Source organism: Piliocolobus tephrosceles, chromosome 6 (genome assembly GCF_002776525.5).
Source record: "Piliocolobus tephrosceles isolate RC106 chromosome 6, ASM277652v3, whole genome shotgun sequence".
NCBI lineage: Eukaryota > Metazoa > Chordata > Mammalia > Primates > Cercopithecidae > Piliocolobus > Piliocolobus tephrosceles.
In genome coordinates, this window is record NC_045439.1 from 157,167,625 (window position 1) to 157,193,022 (window position 25,398).

General features: G+C 42.2%; 1 protein-coding gene and 1 long non-coding RNA gene across 4 annotated transcripts in view; one reads left to right on the forward strand and one right to left on the reverse strand.

Annotated features, from left to right (window-relative positions):
* TRPM1 (transient receptor potential cation channel subfamily M member 1) overlaps positions 1 to 25,398 on the reverse strand; it is a 153,744-nt gene that overhangs the window by 11,064 nt on the left and 117,282 nt on the right. For all 3 annotated transcript variants that reach the window (XM_023195674.2, XM_023195672.1, XM_023195673.1), the window contains 7 exons: positions 23,910 to 24,038; positions 21,064 to 21,315; positions 19,351 to 19,525; positions 17,749 to 17,769; positions 16,854 to 16,998; positions 15,438 to 15,640; positions 14,340 to 14,472 (listed from right to left, as the gene is read on the reverse strand). In XM_023195674.2, the coding sequence (XP_023051442.1) occupies positions 14,340 to 14,472; positions 15,438 to 15,640; positions 16,854 to 16,998; positions 17,749 to 17,769; positions 19,351 to 19,525; positions 21,064 to 21,315; positions 23,910 to 24,038 (1,058 nt within the window). The remainder of the gene's footprint in view (positions 1 to 14,339; positions 14,473 to 15,437; positions 15,641 to 16,853; positions 16,999 to 17,748; positions 17,770 to 19,350; positions 19,526 to 21,063; positions 21,316 to 23,909; positions 24,039 to 25,398) is intronic.
* Positions 1 to 25,398, forward strand: part of LOC111528831 — an 89,738-nt gene that overhangs the window by 678 nt on the left and 63,662 nt on the right. Inside the window, exons 2-4 of the long non-coding RNA XR_002727170.1 lie at positions 15,488 to 15,634; positions 19,383 to 19,529; positions 24,115 to 24,210. This is a non-coding gene — a long non-coding RNA (uncharacterized LOC111528831). The remainder of the gene's footprint in view (positions 1 to 15,487; positions 15,635 to 19,382; positions 19,530 to 24,114; positions 24,211 to 25,398) is intronic.

Below are 25,398 nucleotides of genomic sequence, written 5' to 3' on the forward strand. Positions count from 1 at the left end.
GCGATCCACCTCCCTTTGCCTCCCAAAGTGCTGGGATTAGAGGTGTGAGCCCTTGCATCTGGCGTAACACCAATTGCTTTCAATAATATACACAAATTTTACTCTTATAAAGCTCCATGCTCCACCCATGTTATTCTGTTATTATCACAAATTACAACTTTGTACATTGTGTACCCATCAACATAGATTTGTAATGACTGCTTTATATGGTTGTCTTGTAAATCATGTAGAAAATAAAAAGTAGTTACAAACAAAAAATAAATATATAATGCCTTTTATATTTACCTATGTAGTTACATTTACTGGTCCTCTTTATTTCTTCATGTGGATCTTAGGTTATTGTCTTATGTCTTTTCATTTCTGCCTGAAAAACTATCTTTAGTATCCCTTGTAGTAGGTTTGCTAGTAATGAATTCTCTCAGTTCTTGGTTATCTGGGAATATATTAATCTATCCTTCATTTTTAAAGGGTAGTTTTGCTGCATATACAATTTTTAGTGGACAGAGTTTTTCTTTCAGCACATTGACTATGTCTTCCCAAGGTCTTCTGGTCTTTCTGGCTTATGATGAGAGGTCAGTCAGCCTTTTTATCGAATTGAACATCCTTTGCATGTGATGAGTTGCTTCTCTCTTGCTGCTTTCAAGATTCTTTTCCTTTGGCTTTTAACAGTTTGACTATAATGTTAATTAGTCTGGATCTCCTTGAGTTTACCCTACTTGGAGTTCATTGAGCTTCTTGGATATGTAGATTCATATCTTTCATTAAATTTGTAAAATGTTGGTCATTATTTCTTTAAATATTGTTTCTGCTACTTTTGCTTCTCTCCTTCTATAACTCTCATAATGCCTATGTTGTTCTGCTGGATGGTGTTCCACAGGTCTCTGAGACTGTTCAATTTCTTTTCATTTCTTCCCCCTGTTCCTTAGACTGGGTAATTTTAACTGATTTATCTTCCAGTTTGCTGATTCTTTAATCTGCCTGCTCAAATGTGCTATTGGGCCTCTAGAGTGAACTTTTCATTTCAGTTATTGTACTTTACAATGTCAGAATTTCCTTTTCCTTTCTTTCCTCCTTCCTTCCTTCCTTTCTTTATTTCTTTTTTTTTTTTTTTGACAGTGTCTGGCTCTATTGTCCAGGCTGGAATGCAGTGACAAGATCATAGCTCACTGCAGCCTTGAATTCCTGGGCTCAAGCAATCCTCCCACCTCAGCCTCCCAAGTAGCTAAAACTACTGGCACCACCATGCTTGGCCAGTTGCCATGATATGCACCACCATGCCTGTCAAGTTTTAAAAACAATTTTATGTAGATAGTGTCTTGCTATGTTGCCAAGGCTGGTCTTGAACTCCTGGCTTCAAGCAATCCTCCTGCCTTGGCCTCCCAAAGCCTTGGGATTACAGGCATGAGTCACTGTGCCTGACCTATTTAAAAAAAAAAAATATATATATATATATACACACACATATATATATGTATATGTATATATAATTTCTACCTCTTTTTTTTGAGATATCATCTACTTGATATAATTTCTACCTCTTTATTGATACTCTCTTATTTGGTGAAATATCCTTCTCATACTTTACTTGTTTAGAGATGATTTTCTTTAGGTCTTTAAATCTACTTAAAATAGCTAAAATAGTTGAGTTAAACTCTTTGTTAAAACGTCTAATATCCAGGATTCCTGGTTTTCAAGAGTATCCTTTTTCCTATGTGTGGACCATAGTTTCTTATTTCTTTATGCATGTTTTGTCATTTTTATTTAAAAGTAGACATGTTGAATATTACAATGTGGCAATTCTAGAAATCAGATTCTTCTCTCCCCTCTCAGGCTTGTTGTTATTGCTTCTTAGTGTAGTTGTTGTTTGTTTAGTGATTTTTCTGAAATAATTTTGTAAAGTCTATATTCTTTATGTTGTTTGGCCACTAAAGTTTGTATTTTATTAGCTTAGTGGTCAGTTAATACTTAGAGATTTCCTTAAATGTGTGGAACAAAAACAACAAAATCTTCTAGTCTTTTCTGAGAAGAAGTATGTGTATATAGAGGCACATCTTCAACATTCAGGCAGTTTACATCTTTGCCTTAGCCTTCACTTCCTGCTTGCACAGAGTCTCAAGGCCAGGTCAGCCGGAAATGAGCTTACAGCCCTCTCAGGTCTTTGTGGAGTATACACACAGCCCTGTGCAAGCACGTAGGTTTCTAGATTCCCAGGAATGTGTCAGAGCTTTTCAAAGCTGTTACGGACATCAGTTTTTCTCCCTAGTTTTTTGATTAGTCTGTTGTTTGCCCTAGCTGTCATCTGTCACCTCAGGGAGCAAGCACTAAACCCTTTGCCTGTAAAAGTTTTTGACAACCCTTCCTCCACCCCTTCTAACTGGAAGCTTTAGTACTGGGCCTGTTCCAACTCAGGTGAAATAAAGACGAACCTTTCAGCCAGACTTTCAAGGAGCTGCCCTGTAATTTCAAAACAAGTAATTATAATTCTTTGCATATGAGATTCTTTCTGCTCCTGCTGGTACTAGGAATGCAGGTTGTTGTTTTCAAGGCGACCACTAAACTGGAGAGCAGAGGATAGGACAGGGCTAAGTTAAAATGTCACAAAGCTCACTTTTCTGATCAAAATCTAGCCATTTTGTTTAAATAAGAATGCCCTAGGTTGCTTAATAAGCCATTGCTTAATATCCAGAGTTCCACAGAATATAGACTCTGACAGTTTTTGCCAACTTTGATGTTGCTTTTATGGTGAGGCAGAATTCCAGAGTTCCTTACTCTACCTGCTTTTGTTCATGTCACCCCATTCAATGCCTTTGTTATGTGAATAAGGAGCAGACTCCCCCACCCCTGACAGACACAGTCTGCAGGTGAGCTCTGGAGTTCATAAGTTTATGGCATTACTTTTCCAAGGTCCCCCCTCTTACTGTCTCCCTGATACCTCCAGTTCCTCAGAGCTCCCATTTGCTATCCTCCAGCCAGAAAGCTGGGGCTCAAATCAATCCTCTGTGCCCTGCACTTCCATGATTGCACTTACTGCCAGAGCCAAGTGACAGGAGGAGACAGAGAGCAAAGAGCAAAGATTGACTTCACCCTCTTGAATTTTGATGTAATTGGTGGGGACTTCACCAGACCTCTGGATTTCCTGCACCTGACTCCAGGCAGGGGGTGGGGGTGGGGCTATGGGACAATAGAAAGAGGAAAAAGGTATTCTTGGAATAAACAGATGAGATTATAAGCAGATGAGATGAGGTAAAAGAATAATTTCATTTAATATTAAAAGATATATGACCTTGGCTGGGCACCGTGGCTCACGCCTGTGATTCCAGCACTTTGAGAGGCAGAGGCAAATGGATCACCTGAGTTCGAGACCAGTCTGAACAGCATGGCGAAACACTATCTCTACTAAAAAATAAAAATAAAAAATTAGTTGGGCATGATGGCATGCGCCTGTAATCCCAGCTACTTGGGAAGCTGAGGCAGGAGAATTGCTTGAACCCAGGAGGCCGAGGTTGCAGTGAGCCGAGATCGTGCCATTGCACTCCAGCCTGGGTGACAGAGCAAGACTCCGTCTAAAGGTAAAAAAAAGAAAAAGAAAAAAGATATATGACCTCATTTTGTACCCCAAGCTGATAAAGCAAAAAAATGTTAGTTATCAGGAACAGCCTCTTTGCCTCCAATGTCTTCTCACTCCAATCCAAAAAGATAACACAGAAACACAACCACGTCAATCTTTGCTTTAAAATAGTAGCAGCTTCCCATCACACTTAAGATAAAAACACAATTTCATTACAGTGTTGAATGCAATGAACACACCAAAGAGTGCGTTAAAGGAAAACCTTATAGTCTCCGTTGGCAACCCTATGTAAAGTGCTATGAAAATGTGGCTTTAATTCTTCCCTTCCATCCATGGCAGCCCTTACTCTTAACATCCTATAGAGATTTCTGTTCCTCATATGCATCCAAAGCTCTTGAGAATCTGCCCTCATCTTCCCATCCTGTCTCATCTTGTTCTTCATCCCCACATTTCCTCAAGGACCCTTTGCAAACATGCCATCATTATCAAAATTTAAAAATAAAATAGGGCGCCTGTAGTCCCAGCTACTCGGGAGGCTGAGACAGGAGAATGGCGTAAACCCGGGAGGCGGAGCTTGCAGTGAGCTGAGATCCGGCCACTGTAGTCCAGCCTGGGCGACACAGCGAGACTCCGTCTCAAAAAAAATAAAAAAATTAAAAAAATACATAAATAAAAATAAATAAATAAAAAATAAAATAAAATAATCTTAGAACTTGAGAACCCCAAATGCCAAGGCATTTGATGACTCCAGCTGTTAGAAAACCTGTCCTAGAGCTTTCGGCTAACCTCTGATGTTTGTGGAAGGACTAGATGAATGAAAGCTGTCTTGGTGATGTCAGGGACCTCAGCCATTGCATGTAAACGTATGTTATCATCCTGGCTTTAGGCATGATTTCATTAGATTATCATGGCTATGTTATTTATTTTAGGATTTGCAAAATTTTTCAAAATAATATTCACTTTACAAAACATGCCAATACTCAAATATTTCAAATCACATAGTGAAATAACTTATCACTATGTTTTTAGTATAACAAGTATTCAGCACTAATAAATGATTTCTTTGAATAGTGGTACTGTGTGGTGCAAAGTGTGCTTTCTTACACACGGTGACACTGATTTCTGATCAGGTTCATTATCTTCCTTTCCCTCCAATTGAAGTTGGTGGCTTCTGTAACTATTTCTGGGTTTGGATTTACTTGTAGATGCTCTAAGTAGATTCACTAGGTTTTTATTTTTCACATTATGGTAGCATTGACTTTACAGAAAAAAATTCCACTTATGAATACTTTTGAAAAGGGCATTAATGAGGCCATTTTTCTAACCATCAAATACATGATTTCTTAACTGGCAGGCCTAAGAGCAATTCCTAAGGGCCACCCTCCATCCTTTTGTATCAAAGGAATCTGTAAACAAATGAAATCTATAAACTGTCTGGGCTCCAATTCATCATTCTCCTGACTTTGAATAGAAATTTAAGCTGCACTTGATTTATTACAATATTTGCTCTGTCCTTAACTGCATCATGTGTACTGCGACTAAAGTCACGAGGAGCCCAGAACCGCATGTGCTTAATCAGTCTTGATTAATAATAGCTGTGTCCCTCCACACCCATCTTTCTCTTTTGACTCACAGATTAAATATTTAGGTTTTTCTGTTAAAAGGATACACCTGAATGCCCTAATCAGTCTCAAAACCTGGTGTACACACACACACACACACACACACACACGACCTTGTTTTTTAAATTAAGAAAGTCAGCCAGTCGCGGTGGTTCACACCTATAATCCTAGCACTTTGGGAGGCCAAGACGGGCAGATCACCTGAGGTCAGGAGTTCAAGACCAGCCTGACCAACGTGGTGAAACCCCCGTCTCTACTAAAAATACAAAAATTAGCCGGATGTGGTGGCATGCGCCTGTAGTCCCAGCTACTTGGGAGGCTGAGGCAGGAGAATTGCTTGAACCTGGGAGGCGGAGGTTGCAGTGAGCCGAGATCATGCCACTGCACTCCAGCCTGGGCAACAGAGCAAGACTCTGTCTCAAATAAAATAAAATAAAGTAAAATATTGTACCAGATTAACAACTGACATTACATATCATGACTCTTTGTTTAATTTGGTTTTGAGAAAAAACAAAAGCTGTTTCTGATTAACATGTGGCCAGTGTCAGCGTTCCCTCTGAGATGTGCCCATCCACATTTGCATCTGGGATGAAGATACTCCACTAGCCCCTCTTTATTGTGCTTCTGTCCCTGGGGAGTGATTTATTAAACATTAACAACAGTTGCAGCATGATAGCAACTAAATTAAATGAATTAAATGGAACTGTGTGCTCTGTGAACTGTAAATGCTACACAAGTGTCAAAGGACATGGCTGTGTGACTATCATTGCAAATCGTCTCTATATCGGGGTATATCTGTTATTAAGAATATTTGATTTTGAACATGATGCCACTAAGCCGGAAGGTGATTAAATGAAAACATACTTTTTGTTAAGGGGTTGTACATAATGTGTTCTGTTTCATTCAAATAATAGGCACGACAATATATGAATTTGTGGAACTTTTGTATTGACTTCCAAGAGAATACCTATGTATGGCATAACTTTATTGGACTTTGCATAGACTCTTGTCCATTAAACATAAGGTCCAAACTCATCTCCTTGTGGTAAGAGTCCCTGTGTGTCTTTCCTAGGAAGGACTGAAACATTTGGAGTTCCGTAGTAAGACAGTTGTTAAAACCTGTTTTATTTTATTTATTTATCATTTTATTTTATTTTATTTTTGAGATGGAGTTTTGCTCTATCACCCAGGCTGGAGTACAGTGGTGTGATCCTGGGTCATTGCAACCTCTGCCTCCTGAGTTCAAGCGACTCTCCTGCCTCAGCCTCCCAAATAGCTGGGATTACAGACATGCGCCACCACATCCGGCTAATTTTTGTATTTTAGTAGAGATGGGGTTTCACCACGTTGGTCAGGCTGGTCTCGAACTCCTGACCTCAGGTGATCTTCCCACCTCGGCCTCCCAAAGTGCTGGGATTACAGGTGTGAGTCACCGCACTTGGCCTTTTAAATTTTAAATTTATTTTATTTTTCATTTTATTTTTGAGACAGACTTTCACATCTGTTACCCAGGCTGGAGTGCAATGGTGCAATCTCAGCTCACTGCAACCTATGCCTCCTGGGTTCAAGCAATTCTCCTGCCTCAGCCTCCCAAGTAGCTGGGATTACAGGCATGTACCACCACGCCCAGCTAATTTTTTGTATTTAGTAGAGATGGGGTTTTACCATGCTGGTCAGGCTGCTCTCTAACTCCTGACCTCAGGTGATCCACTTGCCTCAGCCTCCCAAAGTGCTGGATTACACGGATGAGCCACTGCACCTGGCCTTTTTAAATTTTTGTGACAGAGTCTCACTCTGTTGCCTAGGCTGGAGTGCAGGGGTGCAATCTTGGCTCACTGCAACCTCCGCCTCCTGGGTTCAAGTGATTCTCGTGCCTCAGTAGCTGGAATTACTGGCATGTGCCACTACACATGGCTAATTTTTGTAATTTTAGTAGAGATGGAGTTTTGCCATGTTGGCCAAGCTGGTCTCGAACTCCTGGCCCCAAGCAATCAACCCACCTCGGCCTCCCAAAGTGCTGAGTATACAGGCGTCAGCCACTGTGCCCGGCTTAAAACTTGTTTTATATGCAGTTATCTTTTCATGAGAAACAATCGCCCTTCACCTGCAAGGAATCTCATAAATTATATGGGAACATTTCCTTAATGATAGAGTTAAATGTTAACATAAAGACATGATGTTAGTAGAGCTAGGCCCAGTTCATACTTGAAGAAACCGCTGTTTCAAGATCCCGTGGTATTCTATACTTGAGTTCTAAAACTATAAACTATTCCTACCCTATAATTTAATTCCAGGACTACTGATCATAAAGTTGTCTTATCCACTCTAAATTTTACATCCAGCTATTTTAATTTCCATCCACTTCTTAATACAGGGCTGCCTTTTACATTTAGTAGTTATAGGAAGAACGCCAGGATAAAACCTTGTTGTGCTTACTTACAGAGTTTTTACGTGCGAAAGACTAAATGAAGACTAATCATAAAAGAACAAGACTCATGTCTTTTGTTGTTGTTGTTGTTGAGAGGGAGTCTCACTCTGTCACCCAGGCTGGAGTACAGTGGCGCTATCTTAGCTCACTGCAACCTTCACCTCTCAGGTTCAAGCGATTCTCCTGCCTCAGCCTCCCAAGTGGCTGGGATTACAGATGCCCTTCACCATTCCTGGCTAATTTTTGTATTTTTAGTAGAGACGGGGTTTCACCATGTTGGTCAGGTTGGTCTTGAACTCCTGACCTCAAGTGATCCACCCACCTCGGCCTCCCAAAATGCTGGGTTTACAGGCTTGCGCCACCACGCCTGGCTAATTTTTTTTTATTTTTAGTAGAAATGGGGTTTCACCATGTTGACCAGGTTGGTCTTGAACTCCTGAACTCAAGTGATCCACCCCCTTCAGCCTCCCAAAGTGCTGGGATTACAGACATGAGCCACCGCACCCGGCCAAGACTCATGTCTTTCTTCTGGTTTTTTCATTCTTTCTAATAAACAGTATACTGAATAGTTACTAAAAGAATATTAAGCTTTCTGGGATTCTAGCTCTATGCTGCCTCATTTAAATATACCCCAGACTTCCTAGGTTTCTAGAATTCAGGTCATCTAATCATTAGCCTTTTCTGGTTATGTTCTGTTTTCTATTCAGGCCAGATTCTGTGGTTGGCCATAAAGTGAAGCCCTCATTAATAGCCTACGTTCTTTCTCCCTTACTTGCAACACATTAGTGCCAATCCCTAACCCCCCACCTATTGCTACCAGAACTCCAGGACTAAGCAAGGATATTTGGTGCCTGGAGACAATGTCGTATGTTTATGCTGCCATTTGCAAACACTAGCATCTTTGAGGTCTCTCCACAGACTGGTTCTTGGGCACATGGCCTCCTTCAGCATACATGCCCTATGTACAGTTGTCTTTCTGTATCCTTGCCTTTCAGCTGTACGGTGTCACCGATGAAGGTCATGGGAACCACAAAGACCTGGCCCAGTACCAAGTCATGTTATCTAATTTAACTTGCATCTTAATTATTCCTGCCAAGTAATCCTGGTTATCTCCTTCCTGCCATATTTCCCCTAAAAGTGAACTCACTTGACTTGAATACTTCCTACTGGCTTTAAGTCGGTGATGTTGATTGCTGGGGAGGTACACTTTGCCCATGCCCAGTTTTTCTTTCTATATGTGTGGACTTTTCATTAGTAATGCTCTGTCCTCATTCCAGGCCTTTATTTATTTTGGAGGAGGACTGCTCATTTGGTTGGAGATTGGGGACCAGGACACCGCATGCTTGTCTGTCTCTTTATCTTGGTCATCTGGTAGGCTTAGCGTGCAGGCTAACTCTGCCTGTGGGAAGGGAGGCCTGCGGTGGCTGGTGCTGCCTGTGGCTAAGTGGGTATCCCTAATTCTGGGTGAGTAGTAGGCAAGAATGAAGCCACACCCTCCAGAACAACTTTTATTACTAATAAAACTGATATTTTTATCTCTATCCTCCTGAAGTCTGCATCTGTCTCTGAATTGGCTTTCAAAGTCAGATCAGGAACAAGGGTGTCATCCACTGGCACATCAAAACTCCAACATTTAATGCCATCCCCTTCCTATTATCCAAGCAACCTTGAACCCTATGAATTTAGAAGATTAAGGTATTCAGACAGGATCATCCCCAAACGTCTTCCGCATCACTGTACATTTGCCATTCTACAACCTTCTCTACACTGGAGGAATCCTCCACCTCCTTCCTAAGCCTGATCTCTCTTTCAGTTCCTCTAGTTACTATCTTGTGTTCTTCCAGGTAGGTCTCCATTACCAGTCACTTCTCTTTCTGGTCACATGGGAAAAGGATGCCAAATAAAAAGATTTCAAAGCCACAAATTGCTGATTTTCCATCAAGCCTGTAGGCAATCCAGGATGGAGCATGATGTCTCATGCCTGTAATCCCAGCACTTTGGGAGGCTAAGGCAGGAGGACTGCTTGAGGCCAGGAGTTCTAGACCAGCCTGGGCAACACAGTGAGATCCTGTATCTACAAAATATACAAAAATTAGCTGGGTGTGGTGATGCACCCCTGTAGCCTCAGCCGCTCAGGAGGCTGAGACAGGAGACTCACTTGAGCCCAGGAATTTGAGGCTGTAGTGAGCTATGATCATCTCACTGTACTCCAGCCTGGGCAACAAAGCAGTACCCAGTCTCTAGAATTGAAAAAAAAAAAAAAAAAAAAAAACAAGACAAAACACTTTAATCCGTATCTACAAATCTGACAAGACTTAACTCAGAAAGTTTTGGGGTAATCAGAAAATGCTATTATAGGTTTAGCTCATCTGAGACCCATAGCTTCTTAAGTACAAGGCCAACTACATTTAAAATGTATAATTTATGAGTTGTATCCTGCATATTGTGAAATGTCAGACATTAATAAAATGTATGTAAATTGATGTAGATGATATAAAAAAAGCAAAGAAGAGGCAACGTACCCCACATCTTTCAAAATCCTATAGTAATATATTTTATAATTTAATATTAAGTTTGGCGTTAAGCTTCCTTGAAGCCATGGAAAAAAGGAAAACACACTGGATAACATAATTCTCATTGTTTGAGAAAGGAAGTTGGGTCTCAGACAAAATTTTGCCAGGAAAGATTCTTTCTAGCCCAATTGCTGTTGAACCTGTGAACCTGTGATAAGGGATGCTGAACCACAAAGAGAACAGTGTGCTCCATAGTGGATCTGCAGAAGACACCGATAGCCTCAAAGCTCCCAATGATAAGGACTCATGTTGCCAAATATTCTCCTGGAGCAATGAGGACAGAACACACGGGTTGACGAGTTCTACTTTGGCCATGCTGCCAGAAGTTGACCAGACATGGTGGCCCATGCCCGTAATCCCAGCACTTTGGAAGGCTGAGGCAGGAGGATAGCTTGAGCCCAGGAGTTTGAGACCAGCCTGGACAACATAGTGAGACCCTATCTCTACAAAGAATAATAAAAAAGGAGTTGTCTATAAAATGTTGTTATCCCACCAGCCCTCATGGCTCTTTGATGTTATCCCTTTGAGCAAAAAGATGGTCCCAACACCAACACTTGTTATCCTTCCCGTGGCACAATCCTTTGGCTCTTGAGTCTGTTCCTACTTCCTTGTAGTAAAACCAGTGTCTTGAACCTGGAGGGAGCATAGTTGGTTTCCTTTTTGATATTCCAGGAGGGAACTCATTGAGGATGGGATAGAAATTTATATTCGAATCAGGAGAAAAGCTTTTAAGTCATTCATTCATTCAAAAAAAATCTTGAGGCTGAGGCCAGGAGTTTGAGACCAGCCTGGGCAACACAGTGAGACTTCCTCTCTACTAAAATTTAAAAAAAAAGAAAAGAAAAGAAGAAAAATTAGCCAGGCGTGGTGGTGCATACATGTATTCCCAGCTACTTTGGAGGCTGATATGGAAGGCTCGCTTGAGCCCAGGAGGTTGCGGCTGTGGTGAGACCTGATTATGCCACTGCACTGGGCACAGAGCGAGACCCTGTCAAAAAAAAAAAAAAGGCTCACTCCTACTATGTAGAGATGTGCAGGCTCTAGGTATATCATGGTGGACAAAAACCAGACATGGCCCTGCCTTCAGGCAGCTTAAGGCCCGAGGGTCCTGACCTAGTCTAAGGTGTGAGGTGGTGAAGTCTCCCATAAGAAACTGACATTTGGGCAGAGATCCAAGGAAGAGGAGCAAGGAAGGAGGGTGAGGTGCGTCAGACGGAGGGCACAGCCCATGCAGAGCCCCTGTGGCAGGAAGGAAGCAGTGCTTTGAGGAAATGAAAGAAGGCTGAGAAATGGAATACAGAGCATGAAGGAGAAGATAGTCCAGGGCAAAGCTGGAGAGAGGGCAGGGCCTTGCAGGCCTAAGGACAGTGGGGGCCACAGAGGGCTTTTCAGGAGAGCCAGTGCAGGAGGGAACAGGACCCCTTGAGAGCTGACAGTGTAACATGGATTGAAAGAGCAGAAATAAATATGGAGAGCTCAGGTAGGGGCAGCTACAGGAATGGAAGTGGAAAATGATGGAAGCCTGTACTAGGTGTGTTGGGGTAGGGATGGAAAAAATAAGTGAACCAGGATGTATTCATGAGGGGAAGTAAACAGAACTTGATGATTGTTAGTGAAGAAGAGGGAGGTGCCACAATGATTTGCCAGTTTGCTAATTGAGCTTAATGGCGATGCCATTCACAGACACTAGAGTCCAAGTTTGGGAGGAGAACCCAGACAGCAGGGCCCCTAAGACATCTAAGTGGGCATGCTTGGTAGGACTTGGGGTTAAATATCCTCCTGCAACCCAGTGTTGTGTCAATCAATGCTGAATCGTATTGCAAATCTCATTGCAGGACTGAATGTTGGATCTCACAAACTGTTGAAACTTTATGATTTAAAAAAAATGGTTAAATTGTTAGCATTTTATAGGTAAATTTCAAAGCTTTAAGAAAGAACCTTGAATTGGGTTTCTGCAAAGAAGCACTAAAAGCACCCTGCGTGGAGCAGAATGATTAATGGGTACCCATCCTGTGTGAACACGTTTATAAAATTGAGTCACGAGAATCAGTAGCTCAGCTCTGAAAGCTACCAAGACAACAGGGAGACAAGGCATGGGCTGACATGCTCCTAACCAGACCCCACACACTGAATGGTGGTGGTGAAGACACCACCGAGAGAAGAGCAGGAAAATCATCAAATGGGAAATGGTGATGCAGAAAATAAAACTAATTTTATATACAACGAATATGAAAGAAATGGCAGAAATGCCTGAGTACTTCAAGTTTGAGTTTTAAAGTGGTCACAGGTACCCAAAATTAGGTACAAATACTTTTATTTCCATCCTCCCACCTTATCCCTTGCTTCTCAGCTGGCCTGGCTAAGAGGGAAGGAAAACTCCGTTCTCCTCAAGCCTCCTCCTCTTTCTGTCTTGGGCATTCACCTGTGAGTCAGCCTAGACAAGGCCAAGGGAAACGGAGGGGCAAGAATGTGCTCCCATCACTCCTGGGATCTCAGCCGAGGGAAACAGGAAGCAGCATGTTTTCTCTGCCCTACACACTTTCATCCCTATTACGTGTGCACAGAGCCCCCAGAGAAAAATGCAATTTGGTAGTGACCTGATAACCACATTCTTGGCGCTTTGGTCCAAGAATGGTAAAAATCCAAGGAATGCCGGGGAAGGGAGAGGGGGAGGCAGAGCAAAACAAAACACAATCTCCACTGTAAATGACTGGTTAAAATTACATTCAAGTTAATGTCTAACTAAAAAGTGGAAATTTGACTATCTACATGGGGTGCCTTATCTTTCTCATAAAGAAATAATTTTTATACCTTGAAAGTTTAGCAATTACTGTTAAAATATCAAAGAAACATTTCAAAGGTTTATTAAAAATTTACCTTGGTAAGGAAGAAAGGTGGTGCAGGTAACCCTAGAGTTTAGCTGGTTGGATTTGGTTGGGTCACAAGGTGACTGGGTCTAGGAGGGAACCAGGACCAGGGACCCACAGTTGCCATCTCCCGTCCTGTGGGCTGGGGCAGAGTTCACTGGCCTGAACATGCGCCAGGGAGACCTACGGTGCATCTATGAATTCTGTTGTAATTGTTTGGGAACTGTTGGCTGCAATATCTTTTTGAAGTCCCACCCTGTTTTTATGGCTCTCAATGTGTCTATTAGGAAACTTTAATTCTGTGTACTCAAGGATAGAAAGCAGAGCTAGGCATGGCTCTTCTGAGCTCATCCTTCTGGCCACCTTGTCAGTGAAACCCTTTCGAACAGTGTGTTATCAGTCACCAAGATCTTTAGCAAGCTGAAAATGCTTTTAGTACATGATAAAGGCTCTCAAAACTTACATGATAAAAAGTGCAGACAGTGAAGGTCAATTGCTCCTGTCTACCCTTTGCCAGTTGCTCTTTCCCAGCTTAGGATAGAGCAATACTACGAAGTTTGGAAAATGTCACCATTTCTGTCCCTCCCAACCTGACTTCATTTACTCATTCATTGATTCACACATTCTGCATTCATTCACTCTGCATCTATTAAGCATTACAGCGGAGATTAGGCTGACCTTGCTGGGTACTGAGGATGTCAAGGTGTCTGAAAGACAGACCCTGCCCTAGTTTGGCGGCTCCCACCCTCATGGGGCCAGACACCTCACCCCCAACCCTGCACCCCACCCCTCCCAGTTCCCACTCTCAGGGGAGGCCCAGGAGGGAGCCTTTGCCTCTGCCCTGTGAGGCTGGGAAAGGTGTTGCCAAGGTGCAGCAAGCAGCTAGGCAGGATGAAGAGGGCAGTCCCCTGGGGAGGACCACACTCGCGAAGGGAAGTTAGGAGCAAGAGCTGGGAGAAAGATGGCTTTCTATCGCTTCCATTAACCTTGCGGAAACCCCTTCCCACTTTGGGGTGGGGGTGAGGGTAGTCAAGAACTGTTAGGTTTTCTTTTGGCCAGGGATATTTGCAATAAATGTCATTCCCTTCTATATCCAATGCACAGTCATTACCTAGGAACTTCCTCACTATTTCGTGGGAACCCCGTTAAAACTTAAAGTTTAAATAAAACATGAGAACTTGGAGTGCATGTTTAAATGAACTCTGGCATCCCTCATGGAGTGGGGTGCCCAAGTCGGCAAACCCTTGGCCCGCGGGCCCGCTGTGGGGACGCCACACGAACCTCTCAGAAGTGACCCGGATGCGCTCGTCGCTGGACGACTGCTGCTCGTCCTCCTTCTCCCGGAAGTGCTCCTGCACACACTGCTCCTCGAACTCGTGCAGCCTCTTCAGCTCCTCGTCGCTAAGGAAGAGCTCTGTGTGAAGGGAGAAGTGTCGGCCACGTGAAAAACAAGAAGAATCAGTTTCGTGGCGTCAATGTGAATTTCACAGCCCCACTTTAATTAAACTCTCTTCTCTGCCGTTCCTAAGGTGGTTTGCCAGTACTCCAATTGGTGTTTATCCAAAAAGGAGTTGTCATACGCCCCAACCCTCTATCAGTTGGAGCCAAACGGCCCGCTTTTAAACATTAAAAAAAAAAAAAAAAAATTACATTTACTGGGAAAGTAAAGCCAAGTCATATTTCCTGAAAAACTTTTTGCACTTATTTTTATGAATAGAGTCAAACGTGTAGCATTATTTTCTCATTTTCTTTTTTTTTTGTTGTTGTTGTTGAGACGGAGTCTCGCTTTGTGGCCCAGGCTGGAGTGCAGTGGCTGGATCTCAGCTCACTGCAAGCTCCGCCTCCTGGGTTTACGCCATTCTCCTGCCTCAGCCTCCCGAGTAGCTGGGACTACAGGCGCCCGCCACCTCGCCCGGCTAGTTTTTTGTATTTTTTAGTAGAGACGGGGTTTCACCGTGTTAGCCAGGATGGTCTTGATCTCCTGACCTCGTGATCCACCCGTTTCGGCCTCCCAAAGTGCTGGGATTACAGGCTTGAGCCACCGCGCCGGGCTTCTCATTTTCTTTAGATGCAACAAATTAAGACGTTTTGAAAAGAGCATTCGATTTATATAGAAATTTATAGAGTAGAGTAATTTTAGAGAATTAGCTCAACTTCTAATCTCCATGAGCTGGCTTTCCTAATATCAATTACTAACAAATTAACGAAACTAGAAAAAAATGGATACAAAATGAGAAGCCTTTTGAAAAGAACAGCAGTTGGACTGAGTGTGGTGCTTTTCACACGAGCAAGTAGTTGAGTGAGATTTCTGTGAGGATGTCCAATTAGAACACTATTTTGAAATCAGCCCAACTTAGAAATGAAGAGCCCTGCACATACTCAATCCACGATCCTGTTCCTCTTGGTCCCCTTCTCTCTTTTTCCTGCAGCGGCCGCTGAGACGCATAATGATGATATAGATGTGGCTTAAAATGATCATCGGTGGGGGCAGGACTGGCCTGTCATGAAATGTCATAATCAGCTGATATCGCTGGAACTTCCACACCTGGTTGGATATTGATTTTACTTCAAAGAAGGTATTGCTTTAAAAAGAAGACATTTTTACAGTTAGTCATATTACTTTTTATAATGACTTCTCAGAGCAGTCAGAGTTACTCACATTTAAATGAAAATACTCAATGAGATGGCCTTTTAGTGCCCTTTAGCACTGATTCCTTGATTATTCAATCTTTTGGTTTATCCATCAATGTGGATTATCTGTGCTTAAGGACATTGTACTCATAAGTAGCTAAGTTTAATAAATTGCTATGTACTGCTTTCTTGAAAAACCACACCACAATCTACTCGTATACTCAGGAAATTTAATGTCCTATATGTAGAGGTATAAGCCATTTAACTAAACGTTTTCACATGTTTAAACTTTCAATTCAGTCTAACAAGTAGATGACTACTTTTTTTTTTTAAACTGAATTAATTAGTTATTGTACTTATTTGATTGAAGGTTCGTTATTTTGGACATGGGGTAGGTACAATCTTTGTCTTATTTTAGCTTCCAACAGGAAGCAGTAAGCGCATGATTTCATTGTCTACCAATACTGGGACCTTAGGAAAGCCAGTTACCTTCCCTGACCTTAGTTTTCTCATCTCTCAAGCCGGAAGTTTGGACCAAGTTTTCTCCAATGCCCTGTTCAATTCTAAGATTGCATATTTCTGTGAAGGATTTTTTCCCTCTATATTTTTCATCTTAGAAGCTAACATTTTTTTCAATGTTTATTGAGCATGGTCAACATACTCAACACAACATGCCAAACAGGCAGGTTTTATAAGAAACTTGATTTAATCCTTTAAGCCATTTTTTTTCTTAGGCCATTTTATCTTGCATTCTATAAATGATCAGAAAAAAATGCTTTACCTAGTATTACAGTAATTGTAACAGCTTATGAAACTAATATTGCCTTTTGCACCTCTGCTGATGAATGAAAAGCATGACTTGATCAAATCGTACCCCAGGAGACTTTCATCTAAGAAAATATTTTCATTAGATTAAAATACACACTAAAGTGTTAAAATACTAACCAAAATTAAATTTAAATGTATTTAAGGTCAACTCTTAATTTATGAATACATTAAGACTGATTAAGTTTGAACAAAGAGACTGCAAAAATTGGATCTACTTAAAAACCTTAAAGAAATTATCTGCAAATATATTCTTATCTTGGGAGAATTCTGAGATTAAATGGAAAAATCTGTACAGTAATAAATAATAAGCATGTGCTCATCGGCTGTGACACGTACTTGAACACAGCAATCAGCAGGTTCACCAGCAGGATGTTGGCAACCAGTAGGTAGCATGCCATGAGTGCTGGCGTGAGCCAGGCACCGGGGATACAGGGAGGAAGCCGCTTGCCCTCCTCATCATATAGGTTCTCACCACAAGGAGCTGAAAGAAAAAAATTGTTTTGTGCTTGCTTTTTACATATAATGAAAAGGATAAATATCTCTTACATATGTTTTTCAATACCTATTTCTTTTTTAATATGATTTTTTCTTATTTCATAAGCAGTATTTTTCCATGGGAAAAAATAAACTCATACAAAGAAAAAGGTCAGAAACTCATATCTGCACTCAGAGATAGTCATTCTTTGTTATATTTCTAAACATTTTCCCTTTTCTTTATTGTGGTTTTCAAATACAAAAGTCTTCATTTTTAAGCAGACAAATGTATCTTTATGTTTTTTTCCCTTTATTGTTATCCATTTGAAAGTCACTGTGGCTTCTAATTATTTAACATTAGCTTATGTTGTCTTCTGGTTGTTTTCTTGGTGTCATTGACACATTAAATTTGAAAATATTTTTGTTATGTCGTATGGGTTAGGGATTCCCTCTACTTCCCAAATTGTTTAATCAACTGTTTTGGTGCCGTGTTTGAAAAATAATCTTTTCCCCCTCTGCTCATTTGAAATGCAACTTTTTATCACAGGGGGTCTATTTCTCCCCTAAAAAAATTAGGGTGATCCCAACAGTGAATATGTGGTTCTCTTTACTTTTTACTGGCAGTTTAAAAAGTACTGGCACCAAAACACAAGAGAAGTATCTGAAAACAGTTTAAGACTACTAGTAATCAGCCAAGGAAAAGGTAATTAAGAAACACCGTCCATAGACTACAATAATCAATTCTATGTAAACTTACGATTAATTTCCATGGCGTAGACTACATAACGATTGGAAAGCAGGATTTTTGTTTTGACAGGAGGGGAGGAAAGAAAATAATATGATGGTTGAGAGAAAAGTAACACAAGTGACTTAACAACATAACTGTTTTGCTGTGAAGAAATACAAATATTTTAAGCTTGGGAATTATTGATTCACACTTAGAAACAGTGATCTATTTAGAAGAATTACATACATTAATAATTCTAGAAAATATATATCATGGATATTTATTTTACCATATGTCATAAACAAGAGCAAAAGCTCACTAGTTAAGAATATTGTGAAAAAGACATGTTACTGGCAGATGATCAGGTAACCAATCACACGTTCCCTATATTCCAACACAAACACCTCATAAGCCCAAATAACTACAAAATTATTAGTTAAAAGATCAAGAATCAAAAACCTACATTTAATTATGTTACTGAGAATAGCACAGCCTAAAGTTTACCTGTTTATCTTCTCTCATAACCCAATTTAATGAAAAAAAAATGTCCAACAATAAAAATACTACAGTTTATGCCTGGAATCTAGGGACTTTTAACATGTATGTATGTCGACCTAAACTAATATTCTTTTGAAACCAAATTAGATTTTTATGTTCTGGCTTACCAGGCTACTAACACACTTCAATAGTTGACTTTGCAATACTTGCAATAATGATATGGTCAGAATGACATTATAAAAGTTAGAAGCTACTGCATGAGCTGGTTATTGTCTAAACTGGAGGCAGTAGATATACACTGACAGCCCTACATTCTATATGAAAGGAAGATAATACAAACTTTCTATTCCCAAATAGCAGAGCTCCGGAAGTAGCAACATGTTATTATGACTGATGCTTTATGATAAATTACAACATGCAAATGAAAATGTTGGTCCTGAAATGGAAATGGGACTAAAAGTGCCTCCTTCACTGGCGGAACATTTATTCAACTGTCCTGGTGAAATAGGTACAAGAACATTTGAGCTTTACTTTCCTTCAATCCAGAAGACACCAGCTCAGCCTGCAGAGGAGCTGCAGAGCAGCCTACATTCCCCAGAAATCTGTGCAGGATCATAGCCCATTTCCTCTACTAACATCCAGATTATTTTTGATAATACAAAATAGCACTCTACTAGTGAAGATGAAATGGGTAGCTATGTGGAAAATGGGCTCTGATGACTTGAAGAAGAGGATGGTGGGACGTACCAGTTACTCTGCCCTGTTCACTAGTTCATTCTACTGGAAAACACTACTAGCCTTATCCTGGGGTGGGGAGATACTGGGTTGAAGAAAAACTAGGCTATTGGCATTAGAACTGCATTCATGTGACAGGATGTCCATCAGGTCCAGTTCAAGGGAAGTGAGACTCTTTTGGAATTCTAGTGAATTATTTTTAGAATAAAAGAAATGACTGATGTCTGAAAATCCATGTTCCATAATTTGTTCTTATTTCTTTGTAAAATAATTTGATGCCTATGGTGGAATGACAAATATTTTTTATTTCCAAATTAATACATGCTCTTCCATTAATTTGGAACTGATCATCCGCCTCAGAAGCAGGGAAGAGAATCTTACTATGAATTCTACTCTTACGGTCTATCTGGTCTGCAAACACCTCTCCATAGATCATCCAGTAGGGCATGTAGAAGATGTTTCGGGCCAGTTTCCAAGAAGGCTTCTCCTCTGGATGCAGAATGGCTTGACGGGCTACTCCAAAACTCATGAGCACGACCAGCATGATGACCACAAAGTACAGCATGTCGATCATCTGAGTAAGGAGAACGTTTGTCTCTCACTGTCTTGGCTCATGGGCCAAGTTCACCCTGGCTCATTATATTGCTCTCTCCAATGAAACACTTCACGAATTCTTAATTAGGATGAAGAAAGCCTCTTTCCCTTCCTCCCTTCCCATCCCTGGGAAGGCTTTTTCCTACTCCGTGCAATGCTTTATGCCTAGAATGCCTTCTAGAACATTGCTATCCTCATCTGCTCTTCATCCTTCTTGCTTCTCCTCTGTTGTTGCCCATAAACACATGTACCTTAGTAACTAAAAGTGCAAATGGAGAAAGGGAAGAATTGTGAGAAAAGATGGGAGTCTGTAAGGGATACTAAGGAGTAAGAGGAGGAGTTACCTAAGGAAATAAAACAATAATGAATTGAGAGTGTAGACCAACATTTATTCATTCACTACACAAGTGCTGAGTGGTTACAGTGAGCAATGCCCTGGTTACTGTGGATACTAAACTGGTATAATTCCTAATTTTGAACATCCCTTGTTCAAGATGGAGGCTCTTGCTGGAATTTACTAAAGCGTACATCCCTTAGCTCAAAACCACTTGCCCTGTAAAGAATCCTTCCTAAATGTAGGAAGCTTGCTTTCTTCTTGCACCAGTCCTAACACTGAGGCTCTTTTAGGTAATGTAAGGATGACCGACCTGCTGATTCATTTTCAGTTTCATATTCTCTGGCCTGTTCTGGAGTATAAGTCATCATGGTCTAATCACATGAACTTCCTGTATTCACTCCAGGCCAGAGTGAATGAGCTGAAGATCATCTGGAGTACAGGTTGGGAATTGGCCTTGGGCTCCTTTTGTCTCTGGCTTCTACCACATGTTAGGAGGTTATAAATCAGGCAGGTTTTTTTTGTTGTTGTTGTTTTTTGGTTTTTTTTTGGCCATATGTGCATTCTGAAGGGGATGTAGTCTGATAGAACATCAAATCCATGTCCCTATACTAAAGAATGCTGAAAATATGTTTCCAGCCATCAACAAGTAAATATTTTGAGACATCTATTTTGCTACTGAATTCCTATTGCATCAAAAATCAATGTTCTCTTATGTCCTGGGAAAGTGAAGTAAGCTCTTATTAAAAAAAGGAGGCTATTTTCTTTAATGTTGCTGTCAAAATAGGCTCATTAATAATAAATCAGAAGGAATAAAAAGCAAAAGTAATTAGTCATCCTACAGTTGAAATATGGTATGGAAGAAGGAAGACAGTATATATTGAGTACGTGATATATATTGAGAGATATATGTATGCATATGTGTGTGTGTACACACACTATATATGTATATATGTTATGTATATATACACGGTAGGCCCTAAACTCATGTTTTTCTATCGGATTTTATTAAGTTATCAACATGTAGGAGAACTGTGTATCTTAAAGCAAAGAATATTTCCTTTAAAAGTCCAACTGCAAAAGAAAAACCAAATGAAATTGAAGGAAGCTATGCCCAAGGCCTGTTCTTATGCCCTAACCACAGCCAAAGTCTCTCTGGATACGCACAGGATGCCATTACTAACCATCTTTCCAATCATCATCACGTATGGCCCCAGATACTTGTTGACACCAAAGATGTCCAGGACACGGATGTACCAGAAGATGATATCCACACAGTAGATCACCCGGCCATAGCCCATGTAGGGCTGGTTCTGTAGGCGAAGAATTGCTCCAATCATGAATGTGGAAATGGCCACGAGATCTGTGATGTTCCAGTACTCCTGAAGCCAAACTTTGATTTTCTGGCTGAGTTTGCCTGGTTCTGACATGAGGATCTGAAAACAAATCCCAGAGAACAATAAACTGAGATGCCGTATTAGAAGTCTTGTCTTAGAATATTGGAATGATAAGACTCGTGGAACATTCCAGGGCATGTTCTGGCCCCTTTCCTACGCAAAACCTCTAAACACTCTTCTTCTCAGGCAGAGAGAGATATCTAGAAAGGGAAATTCCATGGGATCCTCCCTATTCTTAGATTCAGGGTTTTAGAAACTCAGGAAATGCCTTCTAAATTATGTCCTTCTGGCTGTAATTAAAGCAGCTGCATTTTGATTTCTTTTTTAATTATCTGGACACGTGCCTGTTACTCCACATTCCAGAGTCGCACAGGACGAAAACTCTAGAGCACAGATGAGCCCCACGTGGCCCCACAGAGCGGCAGTCCACCCAGTGGAGATGGCAGAATGGGGCTAGGAAATGTTTTGATTTGGCAAAATTCCTTTGCAACTTAGACATGAGAAATTAGGGGAAAGTTAGACCAGGTTTTCCCCTACTTGAGATATTATCCTTTCAAAATCACTGCTGCTTAAGGGGAGACTTCCACAGAGTAAAATGGAAGATATTTAGCAAGCAGCACGCACACACGCAGAGCCTTCCCAATGGCACAGCTGTCTGTGGTGCCGCTCTGGGGTGGAGGGTTGCCGTGCCAGGTGGTACCCCTTCAGTTGCAGAGGTTTTGGGGATCTCTGTGGTAGGATGGGGCAGTGGTTATCTATCAGCCCACACAGAAGGGATTCACTAGTTTAACAACCCATGCACACCAGCTGATGGCCGCCCTCTCTCTCCTATAATTGGGGGCAGGTTGCTGGAATAAAGAACAGTGTCTTGGTGTACGGTGGATCCTCAGCAAGGTCATGACGGCACAGTGATGGGAAAGCAGGCTGCTCAGGAAATCCCAGTTGCAGCACCTGCAGAATTTGAAGGAAGCCCAGCTAGAAAAGGAACAGTAGTAGAAGGTGGCATGTATAATTTTGGATTCAGTGCTGTTTTGGTTTTTCAGGCTCTAGTCCGATGCCATCAGATTCCCTCTACCTGGACTAGGTTAATAATGTTTTTCAGTTCAGTGAAAGGGTCAACAGTTATTGCAAAATAATAGTATTGGTTGTATATCAGTTGCAGAAAGGATATGAAATGGTGCTGTGGCCTTTTTCAGTTCAAGTTGCTTTTTTGCCTGGGTACATGCTTTCTCTGTATAAGCAAATTTAGTGAATTAAAACTTCTGAATGGTACTGGAAAGGAAAGTAGCCGGCGCATCTTTCCCCTGCTGTCAGCAGAGATTGCCTACTGGGAGTTACATTTTCACTCGAGCCCTCTGGGATAACAAGAGTCGTTTGTGAGATGGTATCTGTTCTTTTTCAACACTGAGTTGAAAATCCTGTTCCCTCTGTTTGCAACAAATGCTCTAGGCCCCTCCCATATCCCCTGGAGCTTTTCCCCAGGAGGGCTTGTCCACCCCACTTGCCGCAGGTGCTGCTGTTAGGCCCATACCTGCACCCTTCTGGGAGGCTTGCTCTTGGACACTTGGAGCCATGTCTCTGGTGGGTACCAATGACTAATTGAGGTGGGGCCCAAAGGTGAGACAGACTCCACAGTGTCCAGTTCACTCAGAGCCCCCTACAGGATTAGGCCAAGGACAGGGTCCACCTGAAGCCACACCTCACTTAGCTCCTTTTCCTCCTCACTGGGAGCCCTCCCTTCATAAATCTCTTACCCAAGAGTCCAGAGATAAAAGAGAGGATATTTTTCCTGCAACTTTGGGCTTTGGACCACACTGTGCAAGTGTCCCTTGTATCTCTCTCTCTCGCTTCTGGTCCCAAAAAACTAAGCCAAAATTTGTACCCAGTTGTGGTAATTTGGTTTATCTCAAGTCGCCAGCAGCATTTGCTGATGTTTTCCTATGCATTCAACCCTGTTTTCATCGTTAAATATCTTTATTTTGCCTCGTGTTTGGATTTGCAAGTTCAAGTTCATTCAAGATGTATACATCTTAAATAAATGAATGGAATAAACTTGGAATTGTGAGTACAAAAAAAGTCCCACAGCATGTATAATTTGTTTTTCTGTTTTTGTTTTCGAGATGGACTCTTACTCTGTCTCTCAGGCTGGAGTGCAGTGGTGCTGTCTCGGCTCATTGCAACCTCTGCCTCCCGGGTTCAAATGATCATCCCACCTCAGCCTCCTGAGTAGCCGAGATTACAGGCACCTGCCACACGACTGGCTACTTTTTGTATTTTTAGTTGAGATGGGGTTTCACCATGTTGGCCAGGCTGGTTTCGAATTACTGATCTCCAGTAACCCTCCCACCCAGCCTCCTTAGTAGCTGGGATTGTAGGCGTGCACCACCACACCTGGCTAATTTTTTTTATTTTTAGTGGAGGCGGTGTTTCACCATGTTGGACAGGCTGGTTTAGAATTCCTGACCTCAAGTGATCCACCTGCCTCGGCCTCCCAGAGTGCTGGGATTACAGGCATGAGCCACAGTGCCTGGCCCAACATGCATAATTTACATGAAATGTTTTTTCAGTAAGGAGCCATATTTGCATTTGCAGTCAGCAGTTAGTGGGCTGGGGCAGGCCTTTGGAGTAGCCACCTCTCGTATCTTCTCTAATGCCAGGCTCACAATGTAGGAGATCACGATCCACTCCTGGAGGGAGGGCCAGCCGTCCATCCGCACCAGGATGACATAGTTAAACAGCAGCAGGTAGCCCAAGTATGATATCTGAAAGAAAGACAAGCTGTTAGCCGTGTTTGGGGGAATAACTTGCAATCAAATTTTGAAACCCATTTTCTTTCAGGGTGATACATCTAAAAGAATCTTTGTTTCCAACTGGACTGACTCATTGAGAGGAAACCTTCCCTGCACCTCACCAGTGAAGACAGAAGACCTGGAGGTAGGACGGGAGGCATTTTATACTTCAGCATGATATGGGCCCTGACTCTTCATTTTCTACATGGAGACATATTTGTTGGTGCTGTCATCCTCACGGGGAAACTGTGAAGTTGCAAACATTATGATAACGGGAAACTTTTAATAGTTGGCTGGAGTGTCTTCTACATTCCTGGAAATTGGAAAATGTTACTTACTCCTTCCTGCCTCACAAATTTCCTTCCTGATTCTTTCCACAACTGGGAAGTTAGATGAGAGGACATGCAGATGAGTTGCCTACCCAGACACGCGAGCTGACCCTAGGGTCCCCTCAGTTAGTGGTGGCATGTCCAGGATTTGCTGTGGCCGCAGCAGGGCCCCTATCTCTGTGGCAGGGAAAGAGGCAGAGCTGGAGGTAGGGGTGGGTGAGGCAAAAGCGGGGAGTTAAGGGGTTGGGGGAGGATGTCTGAAGTGGATCACCTGTCCCCAGTGGTTCACCATGATGCCAAGGAAACTTCAGCTTCTGGGTCCCTCACTGGCACAGGCCCCTTTGGAAGGCTTGGGGGAGGGGTGCTAGAAGTTGAGTATTTGTAATTGGGCAGTTTTTTTTTTCCCAAGATCCCACCTCCCAAACCTATAAATTTTACCAGGAGACAGGCAGACCCCCCCAGATCCACTATCCACTCCTCTAAGAAAGATTAGAGCCAGGTTCTCAGACTTTGGGCTGCATCCTAATCCCTGGGAAGCTGTACAATGTGTGATGACCCTACCCGATGCAGAGGGTCTGGGGCGAGGCCCAAGGCTGAGAGGCTTCAATGGCTTCCTGGCCCCATCCCTGGCAGCAGCCTCTATGGCTGGGCTCTCCTGCAGGCTGGGTGCACCTCAGGCCCTCAGATGGTTCCGACCAGAATTAATGGGCAGCAGTGACTTCGGCTGTATCATCAATCATGGCTGCCACAAGGTTGGGTGTCCAGGCCCACAGCTGACCCTTGAGGTGGGCCCCCACACAGAGCTTTGCTCTGCCCCCAGTCCACCCTCATTCATTGCCCAGACCGTGGCCAGGGACCCAGCTCATGTCCCACGCCCTGTTCCCACCTCATCACCAGTGCAACCACAGCCCCGAGACCTGCCTGGCGTGGGCTGCGGCTTGATGCTTGGGGTTTCATGAGAAGTCTCTTTCCTCCTGACTGACATGGTCGCACAAGCCACAGCA